Here is a 22,265-nt window from a genome sequence, read left to right on the forward strand (position 1 = left end):
GTCTCGAGGAAGATGCTTGGTGCCCTGAAATCACAGTTGTTTGAGGTTCTGGCCATCCCCTGGCAGTCAGTGGACACGCTCTGCGCACTCCCTCACAGGAACAACAAATCGCACACGTGGTGGGTGGGGAGGAAGGAGATGAGCCACAACCCCGGACCTCCAAATACCTAGGACTTGATTGGCAAACTAGTGACCCCTCAGCCTTCCAGTGTCAGATCAAATGCCACTCCCTCCCGGAAGTTCTCCTCATCCACCCTCAGAAACCAGCCCACACCTGACCAATGCACATTCATGAACAGTCTGAACTTCTTCAAAACCCTCAGCACCCCTGAAATCACAGCATCCATCCAGCCTACGGGACTGCAGGCCCCAGGCCCAGCACAGGTGTAGTTGTTGCCCCATCGATGTGAGCTGAGTGGCCTGCAGATAGCATAGTTCAGCCCTGCTGAGCGCCATGGTTTGGCCAACTGGACTAGAGGCTTCCTCCTGCCTCTACCGGAGGCTCCCCAGGGCCACCAGAATGGCGGGTGGCTTCCTCTACTGCCCCCATCTTGTCTCTAATGACAACAGCCCACATCAGGCAGAGGAGTATCAGTGGTCCGACGAGGGGCAGAGGCAGGGTCTGCCACTCAACTTCTTGCCCAGCCCTGGATAGCACGCAGGACTTCGGAACAGGCCGACTCATCACCTTGCAGGTGGAGTGAGCTCATTCCCTTCCAGGGCATCCCTGGAACTGGAAACCCACAGCAGAGATGGTTCCCATGGCAACAGGCCAGCACCTCCTCCATGGCTGCCTTCCTTGGAGCACCATCCGCCTGTGTCCACGGGTCACTTAACCCACTCTCCCCCAGTTTATATTCTTAGAACCCAGAATGAGGAGGGCCCTTGAAGGCCCAGCGCCCCCCCTCCCTCCACACCCCTCCCATCTCATTTCTTTGTGGGTTAGCTGAATACCTCAACTACAAGGTTTTGTACATTTTGTTTTGTCTTTTTGTTTTCTGGCTGCACCGCACAGCTTGCAGGATCTTAGCTCCCTGACCAGGGACTGAACCCAGGCCCTTGGCAATGAAAGCGCAGAGTCCTAATCACTGGACCACCGGGGAATTCCCCCACTGCCGTTTCAATCTCTCAGGTCTACCTAAACACATTTAAGACCAGGAAACTCCCAACCTAACAGTTCATTCCTTCTTTGGAAAGCCTGACTATTAGAAATTCTGAGCTAGACTCCATTTCCACTCAACCTCCCCCAAGGCCTGCTTCTCCGAGCCCTTCGGGCCCCTGAACATAGCAAGTCCAGCACAGCCACTCTTCCAGCCTGGAGCTTCTCTCAACCGGGTTCCTTCAAATATTCCTCTGCCGCAGTTCCCACCCTTCCCCAGACTCCACAGGGGATTATGTTGGTCTCTAATCCTCTCAGTGTGCAGTGTGCAGTTCAGACAGGCCCAGAGGCTGCTACTGCCCCACAGTCCAACTCCCCCTGTACTCACTGTCACCCACCCTCGGGCCTCTTCCTCTCCGCCCCTCCCCTCACCTCCTTCACACTCATCCCCGGCCCCTCCCTTCCCAGAACTTGACACTCACTGTCTCAAGCCTTTGGTCACACACGGCCTGGCCCGCCTGGCCCACTCTTCGCCACCACCACCTTGCCTGACTCACTCTTACATACTCTAGATTTAAATGTTAGCTCACATTATCACCTCCTCCAGGAGGTCTTACACCAGTCTCCTCCAAGGTGGCCTGGGGCCTTCCGTGGGCTCCCTTCACTATATGGGCTGTGACATCTCTGAACATGACAGGGAAATGCTAGTTCCTGGGTCTCTCCCCCACTGGCCTCTTCAGAGGCAGACATCCTGCATCATCTGGCCCTAATCTGAGAAGAGTGAGTGCTTAGTATTTCTTAAATCTGGGTGGCAAGCGCCTGGGTATTGGTTTTACTATTCTGTACTTTTTAAACATTTGAATGTTTAAAAGAGATCCACAATAAATGTGAACTGAGTGGATGAACTATCGTTGGCTGCAGTGCCTTTCGCCCCAGCGTACATGTTTGAGCATCTCATGGATCTGCTGAACTCATCCTTCAGAAACTTTCCTCCCACCCTGGGGCTGGAGCCCAATGCCACCTGGTCCAGTTATCAAGTGCAGTCAGGTCAAACCTTCAAATAAGCACCTGCAGCGTACCTGGCACAGCGGCGTCACAAGGGCACCATTTCGTCTCCATTTGTCCCTTCCCACTTGAGAAGGTCTTAGCAGTTCATCCTAGCGTGCTAATCTCACTGTAAAGTATCCCAGATGGCTACATATGACAGGTTCTGCTGCCAATTGTTGAAGCCGGGTAATGGGTATATGGGGATTCATTACACTACTCTCTACTCCTGTGCTTGAATCTTCCATAATAAGGGTTTTTTTAAATTCATTCATTCATGCAACTAACATTCCTTAAGTGCCTACCACATGCCAGGCATCACGGATAAAGAGAAATAAGAAACAACCCCTGCCCCCCACTTGTATGAACTGATAACTTTATTAAATTCTAAATTACTTGCTATCTTATCCCTCCCTGGGAGTTAAACACCTAATGTCACTTATGACAGGAAGACAGGGGAGACCTCCCCAAAGGAACAAATAGCTAATGAGGGGCTTCTAGGCCCCGTGTCTCCTGGGTTTTTCTTCCCAGGCTTGCCGACTCCATCTGCACTTGAAGTCTCCCCATACACAGCGCTCCCCCCATTCAGTACGTGGCTGCAGGAGCCCCAGGGTGGGCCTCAGGGCTGCTGCCCATCTTACACCCCCATAGGAGCCCATGCCAAGATCCCTGCAACTTGGGCTTCCCTGACGGCGCAATGGTTGAGAGTCCGCCTGCCGATGCAGCGGACGCGGGTTCGTGCCCTGGTCCGGGAAGATCCCACATGCCGCGGAGCGGCTGGGCCCGTGAGCCATGGCCGCTAAGCCTGCGCGTCCGGAGCCTGTGCTCCGCAACGGGAGAGGCCACGACAGTGAGAGGCCCGCGTACCGCAAAAAAAAAAAAAAAAAAAAAAAAGATCCCTGCAACTTAAAGGCAACTTCCTCTCAAAGGGCAGGATGCAAATGCCCTACATTCTATCATTGCAACTTTTCCTAGAGCCCACTCAGTATCCGGTGCTAGGCCAGCTTTGGGGATAGAAATAAAAGCCATAAGGAATCATGCGTGGTCTTACTGACTGGAAATCCTTGGATTCAAATCCTAGTTCTGCCACTGGCTAGCCGTAGGGCCTTGGGTGAATAACTAAACCTCTCTGGGCCTCAGTTTTCCAATCTGTAAAATGGGGATACTAACGCCCACCTCACAGGGTTGTTGTGAGGAATATATGGGTTAGTATATGGAAAGTCCTTGTCCCAGTGCTTACATGTAAAAAGTTAAGGACAGTGCCAGGCACACAGCATTAGAAGAGTCAGTGCATACAGCTCTTACAGTATTATTATTATTTATTATTATTATTCACCAGGCTCCCACAGCCCCTATTAACAGGTCCTGATGACAATAGGCACTGAAACTCTCTGAAAAGAAGGAATCACAGAACAAGGCCAGACACAAAGGACAGGCTCTGACTGGCTTCTGGCTGCCCTTGCATCATGTATTCTCTTGAATGAGCTTTTCCGAGCAATGCCCCAGCCACAGCTTAGTGAGTAAGAGGTGCCCACAAGCCTGTAAATGCTTTCCATCTGCCCTCTTCTCTCAGAGGAGGCCAGCAAGGCGCCTTCATCAGGGAGATACCCCAGCCCACCTGGACCCAGGATGCTAGAGCCGGGCTGGGAAGTGTTTTGCTGTTGTTTGGGGGGGATTCTGTTCAGCGGCCACTTTCTGCTCACACTGGGCTATAGCAGGTGTGGGCACTTTGGCCCACAGACCTGGGCATTAACCTCAATCTGCCGTATACTAGCCTCAGCGCATTCTCTGAGTTGGCGGGGTTTTGATTCCCTCACCTGCAAATAGGGCTGATACCTCCTACCTCGTTGTGGGGAGGAAATATGATAGAGGATGAGAAACAGCCAGTACAGGAGCTGCAACAAAGACGGAGAAACACAAGCGCGGCTATTTCAGAGGGTGGTTGCCTGGAGCACCTCTACGGACACAGGAGCAGCCCAACGCTGACACAGCCAAGAAGGTGCCCCGCTCTGGGGCAGCCAGTGAAGGCAACCAGCACCCTGCGCCCCACAGGAAGGCAAAGAAAGCCGCCCCCACCCCCCCCCAGCGGTGAGGCCTGGCCAAGCCTCACCTCCCAAGGCCATCCTCAGGGGTGGCCAGTGTCTGGGGTGCCACTGTGGGGCAGGAGGGAAAGAGAACAGACAAGGAGAAGAAAGGAGGAGGGCAAAGGATTATGGAGGGGACATAAAAATCCCCCATCTGGCCCTGAGCACCCCCAGCCACCTGCACTGCTTGACACAGTGCTGGGACCTGCAGTGTCGGGACCAGAGAGACGGCCACTTCCTGGTTCCTCAGGAATGCGCAGGAATGTGTGTGTCAGGAGAGAGGTATTTGGGGCCCAGGGAGGGTGGAGACCCAGCTCCTTCCCTGGCGAGGGGCTTCCCTTCTCCAGTCAGGGCTGACTTGCCGTCAGGCAGCTTGTCCTGGCAGAGAGGAGACAGCCAGGCCGCTGGGTAGGAGTGCAGGCTCTGGCCCAGCAGCCCTGGGTTCACAGGCCAGAGCCCGGGAGTTGGTGGCTTGGGGCAAATTATTTAATCGCGATAATGCTCAAGCGCTTCTGTAAAGTGAAGATGAAAATGTATGAAGACCTAGATTTTATGGGGTGGTCATGATGATTCATGATTCATTGATATAATACGTGTAACGGGCTTAGCACAGGGCTGGGCATGCAGTACTAAGTGTTAATATCAGGACCAGGACCACTAGTGCCACCAGCACCACCAGCACCTGTCCCTCTGACTCCTTTCTTGCTCCCCTCCTTAACGGCAAAATCAGAAGCCAGTGCCAGGAACATCTGAGTGTAAGGGCAGCCATGCACAGGGCCCACCCGTCTGTCCATCACCCCCTCCAGCCTGGCAGAGCACAGCTGCCAAGCATGTGTGAAATTCACCTGAACCTGACCACCCACACACCAGCCAGAACTCCAGCAGCTCCATCTGCCTTCAGAGCACAGAGGCTCACCCCACCTATCTGTCAGCAGGTGTTCTGGAGCCCATCGGCAAGGATGACTTCAGAAGATGATTTATATGTTCCCAGAATAAATTCTTTACTAAAACCAGCCCCACAAGGAATGAACTCCTGGCAGTGTGTCCTTGGACAAGTCAGATCACCACTATGGACCTCAGTCTCTTCATCTAATGGGGGGAAGGTCAGGTAACAGTATAGGTCCCTTCTGGTCAGGCATTCCATGAATTGATTTCTTCAAACTGCTACAAGGGAAAGGATAGAGCCAGGTTCTGGGAGTAAACAAAGTGAAAAACAAGGCCGCCCATTGACACCAGTCCCTTGGGCAGATACCCTTGCTCCGGCAGGAGTTTCTCCTACCCCCTGAACCCACAGGCAGGCCGCCTCTCTCACACCAGGCAGTGGGTCAGCCAAGCCTACACAAAGGACTGATTATGAACCATCCACCTTGCAGTGGGCAGAGATGCTCTCCCCATCCCTCCAGAGCCACCCCCAGTATCCCCACCCCCAGACCACACCTGGAGCATCCAGGCTACAAGGCAAAGCTAAGGGACCCATCGCCAACCCAAACAGGGCTCCCCACTCTCCCCTCCCCAGGCACCTGGCTTTCCACTCGGCCACACCCCAAGCAGGCATTTCCAGAGTAAGAGAGTCCATGCAGGGCCCAAGACACAGAGCATTGTGGGTCCATAAGGGAAGCTCATTCACCTGGCCCCGCTCATGCCCTCCCTAGAGGGTGGGGACAAATTACCGAAAGCTGAGAACATATAAGACTCCCAAAGATAAGAGACTGTGTATTAGCAGGTTATCTTCAGGGCCAGACTGCGAAGCCCAGGGATCAACCTCAAGGTCACCTCAAGAAGTGCTAGACTCTGCTGAGTAATCCCCCCAGAGAGGACGAGAACACAGAACAGTGGCACCGACCCAGACCCCGGAGATCATCTCCATGTGATAATCCAAGCAAGACATTTACAGCAGAGCACCACCGGCACCCTATAACCCAGCCCCCCCATTCTGTAGGTAATGATTCGGGTGTGACTTACCAGCATCATACAGTAGCCACAGGAAGCCCTAAGAGGAGACCTCAGGTCTCCCGAGGCCTCGGTACATCACGTACAACCGTGCTCCCTGTTCCGAGGAAAGAGGGCAGGGTCCTCCCACGCAGCTCTCTGGCCTAACGGTGCAAAAAAAGGGACAGTCTCTCCATACCTATTCCTCTCCTAAATGCCACCCACCAAGGTCCCCACTGAGAGGGAGCACAAGGCAGGTGGACCAAGGTCTTGCTGGACCCCATATCCTGGTGAGCTGGAGAGCCCAGGGTTCTGTCTGCTTCCACACCCCCAGGAGGTCGAGCCCAAAGACAGCAGGCTGCTGATGTCCAATAATTGAGAGAACCCTTGGCTCTGGGCCTGGAAGGAGAAGGAAAACTGAGGCCCAGATTTTACTTCCTTTGAGGCCCACAAACCCACACAACAGGACCGGAAACTCCCTAAGAATTTCTGAAGTACAGGCCTCGGCCAGATGCGATAGGGCAGGGAGTGGAGGGATGTGTCAGCAAGGCCAGCTCCTCGGGAGGGGAATCCGAAGGGGGCCGCTGGCCAAAAGAGGAAGAAAGGCAGCTGGACCACCTAACAGGGAGCCGGAGCCCTGCGCTGGTTCCCGCCTCCCCGCAATAGGACACCCGGGGAGGGGGTGGCAAGCAGCAGTGTGGCAGTCTCAGACCCCATCCCAAGCAAAAGGCTGCTTCCCCAGCTCGGGCCTCCTCTTGACCCCAGGGCACACTTCCGAGTCCTGGGAGCCAGCCCTGCTCTGCGCCCTGCTTCAGCCCCATCACTGGAGTGACCCTTGGTGACGTGGGAGGTCATCACACCCAGCACCTCGGCATCTGCAGACGTCTCCTGCTGGACTGTGGCGACCGCACCCCCTTGAAATGTACCCACTGTCACCGTCCATCCAATATTTGGTGAGTACCTACTATGTGCCAGCAGGAGGCTCCTGAAGAGTCACCCTTTCTTGGGGTGCAGAAGCACATCTCCCTCCCCAAGCCTGGGCCTCCCAGAGAAAGACATGGTTTTTAGTTTGGGGGAAGGGAGAGGAGACGCTAGGTAGAAATTATCAGCAAAGTCACAGTCTGGTTCAAGACCTCTACAGTAGATTGCAAAAACAGCCCCAATTCTTCACCCCTGCCTACATCTACCCCCTCTGCCAGTAACTTTAGAGTGTCATCTCACTTGTTAAAAATGCAAATTCTCAGGCCCCACCCCAGCCCCACTGAATGACCAACACTGAGGATGGGGCCCTGGGACCTCCAGGTGATTCCGATGCACATTCAAGTTTGAGCACCACTGCTCTACTCCACAAACCACCCCTATCCTTCCAGGCTTCAAGGCTCTGGGATGAGGTGCCATGAGTGTCTGGATCCCAGTGGCACAGCCTTCAGGAGTCCCAAGTAATGGACCCCTTACTAGGAGGCCCCAGGAGACCCCACAAACCCACCTTCACTCACCCAAGGAGTCCCAAGTCAGTCACAGATGAATGACATCCCCTGAGAACCCTCCAAATGTCCTCAGAGCCAAGAGTTTCACAACAGGGCCCTACGCAAGTGCGGTGAGGGCTGCCAACACGGCTGTCCTTTCCAGCTCTCTCCAGCCCATCCTCTACCTAGGCGCTGAGTGAGCAATGTAAGGGCTGAGTGGCTGAGAGCCACGGGATTAGGAAGAAAGGGCCGGAGCCAGGAAACCAAGCGGGGACAGGGAGACATAACTGGAATCCCACTGGCTGCCCCTGGGATCCAAGCAAGACGCGCTCAGCCACGGCTTCCCACCTCCCGCCTCTTCCAAAACTCTATGTGCAGAGAACAACTAACTTCCAAATGTTGCAAGAAGCCACTGTGAGACATACAGCACACATTCATCTAGAAGCATTCCCAAATTCACAGTCGCTTCCTGTCATTGCATATTTGCTTCATCAAGGAACAATAAAAGCAGAAGGGCTCTCTCCTGGGAGGAGAAAAGAATGGCAATGTGGTGGGAGTCCCTAAGAACCTGACTCTTGAGCCCTAGGAAGAGGGCAGCAGACAAGGGTATAAGTGCCCCAGGGGACGAGAACCAGGTGTCAAAAGCACATGTGGGAGGAAAGAAAATAAGAAACAGACTGACTGCTCCTGCCCTCCCTCACCAAATACCAGTGAGTCTTTGAACTCCGATGGGGCTGGGAGCTGCAGGTGAACACAAAGAGCCACCCGCAGAGGCAAGAAGCCCAGCTTCCGGTCCCACCTGCCACCTGTAAGCGGCTGTGTGACCCGCGCAAATCCCCCAAGTCCTCCAGCCCCTCCGGGCGTCAGCCGTCTCATCCACGCCAGAGGGGTCGGAGCTCCTGCCATGTGGGGTGCAGGACAAATGAGAGCAGAAGGGGAGGTGTGCATGGCGACACGTTGTGTGTGACACCATCTGTCACACAGACAACTACACAGGCGAGAAGTGTACAAACAGATGTTTAGGAATGAAAACACCAAACTGGATAGCGGTCAATTCCACTGAGGGACAGAAATGGGACTGGGGAGAAAAGCACCGTGACCTCAAATCTGGAATGTTCATTGTCTTTGTGAACTGGCCTCAGAGCAGAAAATGTAGAAATCACGGCTGTAACCACCTGAGCCTTTGCAGTCCTTTCTAAATTTCCTTACCCCCAGCCAAATCATCTCACAGGTGTTGTCAGGATGAAACGAATTAATATCTGTGAAACACTCAGAAACGTGCCTGGCCCATAGCACAGCACCAGCTTGCCTCATGCTTGGGGGAGGGGTAGATGGTCCGCTGTATATAATTCCAGACATACTCCCTGGGCCACAAGGTGGGCCTAAGCTGGCTTTGTCCTGAACCAGAAGCTTCCATGGAAAGGGACGGGGGGCAGGTCCCCTAGCCAGGCACCCCTGGGCCCCAATGTGGCCTCACTGCCTGCACCAAGCAGCCCATTAAGGGGGTTCCAGACAGGCCCAGAGAAGTGAAACCCCAATGTAGAATTCCTTAATTTTTAAAAAGCTGATTATATACAATGAAACTCAATTTACCACTGCATAACTTAGCAAAAAAAATATATATATATAGGTAGCTTTCTTTGGGGCTAGAGTTTGGGGCGTCCTCAGGACTTCATGCATGCAAAGATACCTCCAAACAGCCCCAGCCAGCACAGCATCCAGGAGGAAGGGCAGGAAACCAGGGGTCTGGCCCCCACTTCCCTCACCTCCTCCATCTCCCAGCTCCCGGGGCCAAGTCTGGAAAAGCACTTTGGGTTCCTGGAAAGAAAGGCCTTTCCGAAGTATCGGGAACTCTCCTGGAAAGTGTCATTATATATTATCTGGAGGATGTGTGTGGTGTTTGAAAGGGGGCCACTCCCCTGCCAAAGCCAAGGCAGGGGCCAAAAACAACAGCGGGGCTTCTCAGAGCCAGACACACGCACACACGAACACACACACACACACACACACACACACACACACACACACACGTGTGCCTGCATTCATGCTGCCACACACATCCTCGCTCACTCACTCACAGTACTAGAGGTCAAAACAGACACGGGACCTCAAAGCCACTGGCCCTGTCCCCACCAGACCCTCCCACTGGGGGAGGAGGTAGTGATCCCATTTCCTGGTCTTGGGACTTAGAAGAATTAAAAGCCCCACTCCTCTCTCCATCCTCAAACCACAGGCTGTGACGTGCACATTTCCACATGGGACATGAGGAGAAAGAGTCTGACAGTAACAAGTCCCTTCCCACCCACGTGCAGGACCTGCCACCCCTCTTCCAAGATGGAAAGCCAAGTTCCATTAGGAGACCTGCCTGAAGGGGGCCACCCACCTCAGCGCTCCCTCCCCTCGTGTCATCTCACCTACAGATGATTTGAAAATAGAGCCCAGCACTGCTCCGTCGGTTATAATCAGCTTTGCCGATGGCTTTTAAAAAATAAAATTTCAGGGCTTCCCTGGTGGCGCAGGGGTTGAGAGTCCGCCTGCCGATGCAGGGGACGCGGGTTCGTGCCCCGGTTCGGGAAGATCCCACATGCCGCGGAGCGGCTGGGCCCGTAAGCCATGGCCGCTGAGCCTGCGCGTCCGGAGCCTGTGCTCCGCAACGGGAGAGGCCACAACAGTGAGAGGCCCGCGTACCGCAAAAAAAATTAAAAAATTAAATTTCAGGCCCATAAAAAACGCTCCCCTGTAAGCCCTGGCCTCCAATCACAGGCCTGCGACCACCTCCACAGCACCAACCACCAGGGAACAGTAAACACAAGGTAGAGGAGGCTCCCTTCCCTTCCCCACCCCCATCACTTTTCTGCCCTCAGCTGAACCATTCAGGGCCTTTGATTTAGACCCTTAGCTGCAAGGTTCAGAGGGAAGAGGGGGCGGGAAGGGCACTGTCCTCCCCCCAGGGCTGTCCTCTGGCCTGGCCCGCGGCGCTGAAAGCCAAAACTGCTTACCCCAGCCTAAGCCCCCAGACTTTCCCTCATCAGCTTTCTGAAGAGCCTCAAAGCTCAAACCAGAACCTCCACCTTTGTGTTTCACAAGCACAGGCTTCTCAAACCAAAATAAACACTGAGCCTCAGCTACCTGGTTCAAAGGGTGCTAGGTTCCCCTGGCGACCAAACAAAGGGGCCGGCAGCAGCAGGTGAACCTGAAGGAACCCAAGCAGCAGAGGAGGGGACGTGGTTGAATTTCATAGCGGGGGAGCCAGTCCCCAAAGCTGGGAGCAGCTCCAGGAGAGGCCACCGGGGACCTGAGTCCATTCCTGACAGCTACTCCTACTGAAAAGTGGGGAGAAATACAACTAGAATCCTCCACTACCTTTCCAACCGAGAAAGGGAATTTCGGAAAGGCCCACACCCACCCCTTTAGCCTCACAGACCCTCAAAGACCTGGATTCAGAACCAACTCTACCCCATTCAGGTTGCGAGAGGTAAAAGCACTCCCCTTTCTGAGCCTCACTTGCTCTGTCTGTAAAATGGGGATGAATGGAGAGAAAATGGAGAGAAAAACCATATGTGAAAGCGTAAATGTTAAAAATCACGAACCATCTGATGAGTACCTGGTTATATTCCATCTTGACTTCTTCCTTATTTCATTTATATCAGCCATGTATCAATTAAAACGTAACCTCCAAAATAACAAAGGGTGAGTCTGTACTTATGGTTAAGGGTAGAGTTCCAAGGTCAACCTGCCTGGGTTCATTCATAACCTGGCTTATTACCTGGTCAATCTTGGGCAAGTTACTTAACCTCTCTGGGCCTCAATCTCCTTATCTGTAGTAACAAGGGAAATAAAGGTACCTTTCTCACAGGGGTTTTTGACAGATTGGGATAGTCCAAACCATGCAACCTTCAATCCATGTGAACTATCAGTCTTTTTAGTTATTTGGGGAACCAAGACTTTCTTAATAAATGCTACTGGCTGGTTGTTGGATATAAAACAGACAACTCTCCTTTCCAGCCTTCCTTCTCTCATCTTCTCTTCCCTTCCCTGAAGGTGGATAGTGTTTACATTACCTCCCACATCCTGGGCATGTGAAATGCTTTAAACCAAAATGAAAGGTTTGTTTTAAGCACCGAGGGCACCAGCACCTTCATTCCCAGCCCCTCTCACTGTGCGCCTTCTGGTGTGAGCCTGTTGTTTTATATCTCTAAGCTCAGGATCTTCATCTATCAAGTGTGATCATCCCACATGCCTTACAAGGCTGTTGTGAATGTTAAATGAGACCGCAGAGAACACATCCACCACAGAGGCCATGTGCAAGAGGGGTTTCTCTACATCCCCCTCTCCGACACTGTGGGTGACAAGCCTGGAGAGGACCCCACAACCTCTCAGTGAAGAGTGGATCCCAGCCCAGAAGTTGCCCGCTGTATCCAAGGACCAAACAGGCGGTTTCCGGGGTAACCGCATCCTCTGCAACTACTCCCGATTTCTATCCTCAGCTGCCTTTTATTCTCCTCCCGCCTCTGTAGTGGGCTAAGTCACCTGTTCCCATTATTGCTAGGCAACCTCTGAGAATGGGCAGCTGCCTCCTGGGGTAGGACCCTGGCCCTGCCCTCCCCTCTTCATGCCTCAGGCCCTGGGGAAAGCTGCCCCACTTGGACCCCCCCGTTAACCGTGGGGATGGCACAAGGTGAGAAGCAATCCCAGGCCAACAAGGCAGGTGCCATGGGACTCGGCCTTGGAGAAATGAGGAAGGTCACCCGTCCTCCCCCCAGCCCAGCCTTCTGTTCGCCTGTTCCTATCGGTGATCTATTCTTAAGCAGTGTCCAAGAAAAAGGCCACATGATGCTTTTTATCAAAGCCACCCTTCTAGATTATTACACTCTTCTCTTCTCCCACTCACTCACCATGAGCTTGTATCCCTGACCTTAGCGTGGGCTCCCAAGTGAGAGGAGGAGGGGTAAGGATGGAGAGAGCTTACCTCTAGGAGGTGGGATGACAGGCAACTGTCATTCTCTTCTTATATTAGCATTTTCTGAGGGTTTTTAAAAATTGAGATAAAATTTATACCATCTTATACCATCAAAGTCACCCATTTAAAGCCTACAGTTCAGCGGGTTTTAGTATATTCACGAGGCTGTGCAACCACCACTGCTATCTAATTCCAGAACGTTTTCATCACTGGGTTTTGTTTTGTATATGTTTGGCTTTGGTTAAATTGTTCTTAGATTCGCAAGCATTTGCTTTATAAGCAGGAGAGCACAGTTTGAGCAGGCAAACCGGGAACCACACTGCCCGGCTACGGACCCCTGCTCCACCTCTCGCTCGCTGTAGGACCTTGGAAAAGTCATGCGTCTGCTCCAAGGCAGTTCCGTCATCTGTAAAACAGGGTAACAGTATCCCCCTCGCAGGATTAGATGTGTTAATGCACGTAGACTCCTTAGCACAGGGCCGGATACTTAGCACATGCTCCAAAAGGGTGAGCCACTGTGAGCATTATGAGAAAAAGAACTTCTTCAACTTAAAAAAAAAAAGAAAATAATCCAGTCCTGTTCCTGGCTCTGCTCTCGGGCTGCCGGGACGGCCACTTTCTGCTCATTTGTCTGGGAGGGGCTGGAGCTGAACGAAGGCCTTGCACCATTTGGGGCGGCTGAACAGGGCTCGAGGCGGGGACAGGTGGGGGTCGTGAGTGCTGCCTGCGGGGCTTTGAGGCCAAAGTGTCACTACCCGGGACTCACTGCCCTGCACGGCAAGATCCTGCAGGTAATCCCCAGCCAGGACGTGATGGGGGGTGAAGGAAGAACTGGAAAGACAATCGGGAGAGTGCCTGACCAGCCCTCTCCACACCGTTACCCTCCACCCGCTGAGGTGGGAGGATTCTCGGCCCGATGCTCGGCCTGAGAACCAGCGAGCAATCTTGGCCATGTGTTAAGAGGAAGGTGGGCTCCCATCATGGCTCTGAGGGTCTCCTGTGCCCGCCGCTCCCCAGGTGCCTGGCGTCACCACTTTGGGCAATTAGAACTTAGCAGGACCCTGCCTTGGCCGATGGAGACAGCACCCGGGGCTGAATCCCGAGTCCCAGCAGGGTGACCCCGTCTGACCAGGACTAAGGAACCAGGCTACGGGGGCTCCTCTGCCTGCCACCTCTTAGCCGAGACTCCTCTGGGGAGCTCCAGACTGGACTGGGCTTCCAGCACCCCAGGTGAGTAACTCAGCCCAGCTCCTGCGGCCCTTCCTGCAGCGATGTGGGCCCACTGACCACACTCCGAGGGGATAAAAACAAGGCCCTGGGAAGGCTCCCTGACACCACGGCCCTGGGCCGCATGCACACCAGGTCCCAGGGAAAGGGGAGGCTTCCCAGCAAGACCTTTCCTGTCACCTCAGGCAGCAGTGGCGGCTCCTGCTCTACAGTGGCCAATGCCACGCCCCCGGCCGTGACTGGCGTGGCCTGGTGGGATTTTCTGTCTTTCTGGTTCCCTCTGCACCTAAACTGTCATTTCCACAACCCCACATGGGTGGAGCATCTGATACCTAACGGGTTCGATCAGCGCTCACTGATTGACTCCACAGGAGAAATGGTCCATGTTCTCACACTGTGATGGGGCTAGAAGGTAAGGAGCAGAGACACGGCTCTTCCCTAGGGACACACAGTAGCAGGTCTGTGGCTGGGTCCTGTCTCAGGCCGCCCTACCCTGGCAGGGCAGGAGGCACCAGGTCTCATGTGACAAGTCCTCCAGCCAGGTTTGTGGTTTGTGGCCGCTGGCCAGGCACCCAGCCCCAGGCCTTCCTCAAGAAGCTGGAAAAAGGAGGCCCAAATCCCAACCACAAATCCCAAACGACAGGACGCCCGTTTGGTTTGACCTCCTCGCACGGAAGGTCCCAGAGGTGAGGGCCTCTCCCAGCCCCGTCCCACTGAGCACAGCCTTGGCAGCCTTCCTCAAGAAGTCAGACTTCAGGAAATGAGTTTCCTCCTTTTCCCTTTGAAAAGGCTGGATCCTACAAGCCCATCTCGAGTGACCAGCAGGCCCTCAACGTCTCATCATTCCTCAGAACTGGAAAGTCTGGTTTCCCCTGTGCTCCGGGCACTCTCACATCTATCTGTCCAGGGCAGGGAAGGTGGCAGCCTCCACCCACAGCCCTGATGCTCTAGGCCTCGTCCATCTCTCCTATCTCTCTTTCGGGCTCTGTCAATCACTTCACCAACCAGTGGGGCACCTGTGCTCAGCGCACCCATGTGGGACAGGTTTCAGAGAGGAAGCAGCTGTAACCGGTCCTGGAGCAAAGCAGGGCTGGGTAAGCAGCTGGGGGTGTGGGCCGGACCCAAAGAATGGCCTCAGCTAATTATCAGAGGGGGCTGGAGACATTCTAGAATTGTCTCTTTTAGAGGAAATCCATTCTCTGAGGTCATTTTACCTGTATTACAACCAGCTGACAAAGTTTTTAAGCACTTCAGCATTCATCTCTTCATCCTGGATACCCAGGGAAGTAGGGAGAGGGTAGGCAAGGGATTCTATACCATTCTATAGGTAAAGGTACTGAGCAACCAGAGAGGTCAGGTGACACTGAATGAGCCAGAGCTGACCTCGGGGTCAAAGATCAAGGACAACACAACTCCCACACCCTTCTGGTCAACCTGGTCTCCTTCTGAAATGGGTTTATATACTACATCTTATCTCAGAGCATCATGGGTAAAGGCCATAGCAAATCTGGTTCCTCAAAATAGTTAACGTTTATTGAGCACTCACTATATGCTAGGTGCTATGCTAAATTCCCTATATACATTACTTGGTTTAAACCTCTATGCAGCTATTTCAAGTGGGAACAACCATTATCCCCATTTCCCCCTTGGCATCAAGAGGCACAGAGCAGGTAAGTGATTGACCCAGGATCACACCACTAGTCAGTGGAGGGGCCAAGACTTGAACCCAGTGTGCCCAAGAGCATGTCCACCTGCAGAGGTTGGAGCCGGGGTCCAGCCCCAGGACGGGGTATTTTATCTGGAATGTAAAGCATTTCATCCCAATCTCCACCCCCCTGGCCCGGAGTTGGGAGCCATGCATGATGCCATTTATCCAATTGTTCGCATCATTTCTGGACCATGTACAACAGGCCTGACTCTCTGCCAGGCAGAGCACAGGACAGGCTGGGTCCCTGCTCCCATGGACACTGGCACGGGAGTGAAGCAGGAAGGGGTGGAGAACACTGGGGCTATGAGGATGGAGACGATGGCCAATTCTCTCCTCTTATCTCCACCAGGCATCACTCTGGCTTTAGAAGTCCCAACCTCCTGCCTTCAGGGTAAGCAGACGTCCCACTCCTCCCCAGGTAAACCCACCCACTTTGCAGTCCTCCATCTTGATCGGTGGCCTTGGTAGCTCCTGGGATGATGGTCTCACAGTCCAGAAGCAAGTGTAAACAAAGTGGCCTCTCTTCCTGCCACATCCCCTGACGACCTGGCTTGACGTGGGTACAGAATCAGCATCTGGGCCTATTTACAACCACCTTCTTTCACCTGCCGGGGCCGCCTCTCTGTTTGAACTTCCATCAGCTCAACAAATATTATTTAAGGTCCTACATGTTAAAAAAAAAAAAAAAAAACAGGGGTTGGCACCTGTGGGAATACACATTAAACCAGAGCCTCTAGGATTTAAGAGGGAAGAGAGAGAATAAAACTGAACAGCAGGGGGACTTCCCTGGTGACGCAGTGGTTAAGAATCCGCCTGCCAACGCAGGGGACCACGGGTTCGAGCCCTGGTCTGGGAAGATCCCACATGCCACAGAGCAACTAAGCCCGTGCGCCACAACTACTGAGCCTGCGCTCTAGAGCCCGCGAGCCACAACTACTGAAGCCCACGCACCTAGAGCCTGTGCTCCGCAACAAGAGGAGCCACTGCAATGAGAAGCCCGCGCACAGCGACAGAGTAGCCCCCGCTCGCCGCAACTAGAGAAAGCCCGCGCACAGCAACAAAGACCCAACACAGCCAAAAATAAAAGTTCATTAATTAATTTAAAAAAATTGAACAGGAAGCTGCCATTTTACATATTCTCTGCTGTCGGCCCAGCAGGGGGCTATTAGCTCCTTTTTATAAATAAGAAATTGGAGGCTGAGAGAGGTTAAGTTAACTTGCCCAGGGCCACAAGCCTAAAAGTGTAAAGCCAGGATGCTACTCAAAATCTATGCCCTCTCCAGCCCACCTGACCCCGGGCACGCATGCGAGTGCGCACACAAGGACGTGGGTGAGATCCACATGAGGGAATAAAGTGGGGACTATGGTCATCCCCCCAAAATGGGCATTCAAACCTGGGGCCCCTAGAAAAGGTGACTTTGGCGCTCAGCCTCCAAGATCAGAAAGACTGTGAACGCCGGTAAACTTCCCCAATCCACTGCACTTTGTGTCTGGAGGCAGGGAGTCCAGCATGATGAACTCTGCACTGAAACATTCTTTGAAGGGACAAGCCGTGGCCAACCTGAGGCAGGTTCTTGAGTCATGCCTGCTGCCTGCACGAACTTCTACCTACATCTGCATCAGCCTTACCGTTTCCCCATGAAGTCATTTAATCTGATGCCTGTTAAGAGCCCCGAGGGGTGGGCAGGGCAGGCGCACGGCCAGAGGAGGAAATAGAATGGAAGGGCCACAAGGACAGGGACCTCACCTGTCTAGTTCACTGCTCTACCCTCAGCACCTGGAACTGGGCCTGGCCCAGAGTAGGTGCTCCAAAAGTATGTGCTGAAGTTTCTAATAACAGCTCAGAGAAGTGAAAATGACTTGCCCGAAGTCTCACACATAGCACGGATTGTACCAGGGCTACAAACAGGGCCTTCAGCCTCCCACCCAGTGGCCTTTGTATCTCACGGCACTGTGTCTTCCTCCTCCCCGCCCTCACCCCCAGACTCACTCTCCGGCCCGCATCTGGAATGGTCGGCCTCTGTCCACTCGTTAACTCTGGTCCCACTCAACCCTCACCTCCCATGGTCAGCAGGGAGGGTGTCAAAAGCACCAAGTTACTTTAAGTCTGATCCTCCACTCGTTGCACCACTTTATATCCCCACCAGCCCTCTGAGAACTAGGGGAAATGTGCAGAAACTGAGAGGTAATAATTAATGGCAGGAAAAAACAAACCCACCAAAGCAGGTGTTGGCTCCTCTTGGTCCGAGATCTTTGCAGGGTTGGATGCCAGACCCAGCTTTCCGGCCTCTCTCACCAACAAGGAACAAGTGAGGGGAAGCTGCCTGCCCAGAACACGGCGGCATCCCAGCCCCACCATGCACCCGTCAGGACGCTGGGCTGGTTACTTCCCCCTCTGCCCCTTATTTCTTCATCCTCACGTGTGCCCAGCTCACAGAGCTGTTGGCAGTAACAATTGAAACAATATATATGATTAGAAGAGTGCCTGACACACATCAGCCAATGCCAGCTCTTGGAACTGTTGAGTTTGTCCCTAGATAACCAACTTTCCCAGGTGACCCTGTTCCCACCTGGCTGCCCAAAAGCCTGGTGCACACCCACTACCACCCAGGTCAGGGTTTTTGAGTGTGAGTGCATGTGTGTGTGTGTGTGTGTGTGTGTGTGGAGAGAAAGAGACTTATACAATTTTTCTCCCCAACTACTTTTAATATATTCATTCATTCATTTGATAATAATGAGTACTGTGTGCAGGTCCAGGGCCCGGTGCTCAGTCCCACAGTCCTTAAAAGGACCTAATTCCTAATTCTTGGGCAGTCCTGTCACTCCTGCCCCACCAGGCACACAGTAGGTGTTAGGCAAACAGGAATTTTTCCTCTTCTACTGCGCATGGAAGATTCCAAGATATCCACCACATCCTAATCCCTAATTCCACCCCTCACGTCCAATTTAAAATCTATTCTCAAGAAAGCTGCACCTTGAGGGAAAAAAAAAAGAGCCCCACCCTTTCCCGCATAGGAATCTCCAAATCACTCCCTTCTCGATTTCACCAACAGCCCAACTGACCCAGGAGATAAACCGGGTCAGGACTCACCTCTCCCCCAGCTCTCCCAGAGGGGCCGACAGGAAGAGGGGGAGGGGTGTTTAAGCAACTGCCACATGGCAAAGAAGTCAGCTCGAAGCCCGGGAACCCTCGGATGCGGCCACAGAGGGCTGAGTCCAGGAGAAGCCAAGACCCTGGAGTTCAGGTCGCCCGGCTTCGGGAAGCCCTTTGTGCGCGTGTTTTAAATTACCTCTTCTTGTCTGATGAAGTGAGTAAAAGGGCGCCGTTTCAGGGCTTAGGATTCCTGAGTGAGCTAATACAGGATGCCTCTGGCTGAAAAAAAACTTCAGTCGGCTCCCTAAACTCCCCCCCCTTTTAAGTTTAAAAAAGGGAATGAATGTTACCATTTTTGGACATGAGCTTTCTCCCTCAAGCCCAGCCCTAACCGCACTATCCAGAGGGACGCGCCATCCTGTCCCCCCCATTCCCTGATCAGCAGAGGGGTGGAGGTGGGGGGTTGGGGGGTAAGGAGGGACCGGATGGGAGCGGGGGAGGGGGAGGGGGTGTTCAGGGTACGTGGCCGCCTGGGGCAAGAGCTCACCGCGCAGGCAGGAAACAGGGACAGGGCTGGGGCGCCCTCTCCCCCACAAGAGTGGGTTGTGAACTCTTCCTGCCACCGGCCACTGTGCCCGGGTCCCATCGCCAGCTCCGAGCCCAGCGCCGGTGGCGGAGCGCGCCCTCGCACGCGGCGCCTGGGACGCGCCTCGCTGGCTAAGCATGGAGCCCCAGTGACTGACCCCAAATATCCCCGGAGACAATGCCTTGCCCTAGAGGCCCTCGACTCAGATCAAGTTGCCCAAATTCGCGATCTCCCGGGAACGAGCGGGGGTCGGAGAGGCAGGACGCAGACGCAAGTCCATCTCCGCTCGCAGCTACCAACCACTGAGTTAAGCAATAAAACGGTTTGCCATCCTGACCCCGCCCCCCCCCAGGGCCCGCTGGGGAGCTCGCGTTTGCCCCCGGGTTCTCTCGGCCCCAACCCCATTCTGGCAGGTCCACCTCCAGGCAGACCCAGAGGAAGCTGCCAATCCCGCCGGCGCCCGCTTCCCCCTCGGCCTGCGGGCAGGGGCTGGGAGGACCCGTGCGGCATGTCCCCTCCAGGTACCAAGGCGACCCAGGAAGCGCGCTGCCACCGCACGCCATACGGAAAGGCGGTCAAGGGGCGGGGAAGGGAAGGGAAAATCGATCCGGAGCTAACAGCCACCGAGCCGGGGACTCAGCCCCAGCCTCCCGAGCACCGCCCCTGCGCCTTGCCCTCCCGGGGCTGGTGCGATTGTATAGCCGGGTGGCCTGGATAGCCCGCCCCAACGCGACCTGCCCGCCGGCGGCCCCACCTCCCCGCGCTTGGCCTCGGCGTTCGCGGGCTCTGGGACCCGGGCGCTCCCCCTTCCGCCCCGCGCCTGTAACCCAACACCCCTCCTCGCTGCGGCCGCGCATCCCCCGCCCCCGCTCGTGCGCGCCTGGAACCGGTTCGCTGCCGGGAGCCCAGAGCCCTGCGGGCGGAGTGGCCCGCGGCTGGGGGCTGCGGTGGGCTGGGGCGGTTGCTGACCTTTCTCTGCTGCTTCTCCCAGGCTGGGTCCAGGAGCAGGTCTCGATCCCAGTCCTCCTCGGGCTGCATGTAGTCATTGGTTTGCTGGGAATCATAATGGTCCATGATGGTGAGCGCGTGCTAGGGGCTGGATTTCTTCCTCCACCTTCTCTCCCGGCGGCGGCTGCTGCGGCTTGCTGCCCCGGCGTGGGGAGGGAGTCGGGGATGGGCTGAGCTGGGCTGGGCTGGCGGGGCCGGGCTAGCTCCCCTGCGCCCGGTTCCGCCGCGGCGCTGCTCGCGAAGGCGGCTGCTAGGGGCAGGGGCGGCGGCGGCGGCGGCGGCGGGTCGAGCTCGCTGACTGCCTGCCTCAGGCGGCCGCTCAGACCTAATCTCCACGCACACTGAGCTAGGTGGACACACTGGCGCTGCGGGAGCAGAGGCGGGCGGGGGCGAGGGGAAGGGGCAGAGCCCTCCCGAGGTTCTCCATTGGCCAGGCCGAGTTGCCCAAACTTCCCCCCATCGCCTCTCATTGGGAATTCCTGGCATCCGTCAGCCGGGCCGCGGCGCATATAGGTGGACTGGGCGGCCCCCTCCGGGCGCGCACGCCCCCGCCCACTCCCCGGGTTCCCACTCCTCCGCGGCTCATGTGACACCAGCTTAAGCTGAACGGGACCGAAGCCGGGGGACGCCTCCCCGAGCTCGGGGACCGAGCGGGCGCGCGCTCGGGAGCCCCAGGAGCCGCCGGGGGATTGGACACTCTCCCCGCCGACACGAAGGCCCCGAACTCCGGCGCGCCGGCGTCCTGTGATCCCGCGCGCGCTCCAAACCCCAGAGTGCCAGGAGCTGGAGGACAGATGCTAGGAAACCCGAAAAGCATTCCATTTTCTCTTTCCCAGGGTCCGGAGAGGTCGGCACCCAAGGAAGGGGGGCGGGAAGTGCCGGAATGGAAAGGAATTTCCTGGGAATTTCCTGATTCTGCCGCCCCGCCCCGCCCTGCGCGACCCCGCAGACCCCTGCCCTCCCGGAGCCAGGTTTCTTGCCAGCCAACTGCGCTCAGAGGCCACACAGCTTTCCCGCCTCGCCGCGGGGTCCTTTGCCGCCCGCCCTTGGGCCCAGGGGCTATGTCGCTCAGCTTTCCGGGATCCCCTGCGAGTCCCCGCGGGCTGGCAGAGCTCGAGCTACCCTCATATACACCTCGGCAGCATCCCGATAATTACGAGTGACCTACCTACCCCACGTCCCTCCAACACACACCCCTGACTGATGGAGAAACTGAGGTTCAAAGAGCTGAGCTTAAAAAGGGTTTATCAGGTTCTCTGGACTCCACAGGCCAACCCTGCAATCTTATGCCTGACAAACAAAGCCATATTGTTATTGGAGAAGGAGGGAGGGCAAGATTGACGAAACACCTTTAACTTCTTGGTGCCTGCCTGGGCTTCCTTCCTCAGGCCTAGTAAGAGGGAAGTCTACCCAGTGGGCTCCAGCAATGACAGACACCAAGAAGAGGCAGGCCTCACACCCTGGTGGGCTCCTCTGAGGGGTAGCAAGAAGGCCTCCAATAGCTTATGCACAGAGTAGTGCTTAATCTGTATTTGTTCCCCTGAGGGATGACTGGGTCTTCTGCAGAAACGCAAGTGTGTCAGTCCAGAGGTGAGTGAAGAAGTTAGAAAGGGCCGTGAATTAGGATACCTGAAAGGCCACGGATGGAAAAGGTGAAGAAACTGCCTGTGACTCCCAGGAGAGCCAGCTGATGCTGTTGTAAGCAGATACGGGTAGTGCAGATGTGGGTGGTGCTGTCGCTCCCTGCATCATTAGTCAATCTCGCACGTTTATGCAAGTGTCACTGGTCAGCACTGTGCCTGCCACAAGTCCCTGGCTGAGGAAGCAGTGCTTCAGAACCACGGAGACAGCAGATTTGTGGACTATTTTATATCCACTTCTAAACTGTGGCTCTAAACCTGACATAGAGGGTAATGATGGCGCCGTATCCATTCATTCACTCAAATATTTGCTGAGTACCATCCGTGTGTCAGGGGATGTGCTGGATGTTAAGTATCTAGAGATGAAAAAGACACGCTCCCTGCCCCCATGCAGCCCTGCAGAGACAGACACAGAAACAA

The 22,265-nt window shown here is 55.0% G+C and overlaps 1 protein-coding gene across 5 annotated transcripts in view; it reads right to left on the minus strand.

Annotated features, from left to right (window-relative positions):
• ACTN1 (actinin alpha 1) overlaps positions 1 to 20,612 on the minus strand; it is a 95,960-nt gene extending 75,348 nt beyond the window's left edge. The window contains exon 1 of one of the 5 annotated variants that reach the window (XM_027111597.1): positions 20,167 to 20,612. In XM_027111597.1, coding sequence (XP_026967398.1) covers positions 20,167 to 20,271 — 105 coding nt within the window. In that variant the 5' untranslated portion in view covers positions 20,272 to 20,612. Of the gene's footprint in view, positions 1 to 6,189; positions 6,211 to 20,166 lie in introns of those variants that run through there. The other 4 variants (XM_027111595.1, XM_027111596.1, XM_027111600.1 and 1 more) reach the window with 4 other exon arrangements.
• Between the last annotated feature and the right edge of the window lie 1,653 nt (positions 20,613 to 22,265).

This window comes from Aethalodelphis obliquidens, unplaced genomic scaffold, assembly GCF_003676395.1.
Source record: "Aethalodelphis obliquidens isolate GAN/ISIS:26980383/991018 unplaced genomic scaffold, ASM367639v1 scaffold10, whole genome shotgun sequence".
Classification (NCBI taxonomy): Eukaryota; Metazoa; Chordata; class Mammalia; order Artiodactyla; family Delphinidae; genus Aethalodelphis; species Aethalodelphis obliquidens.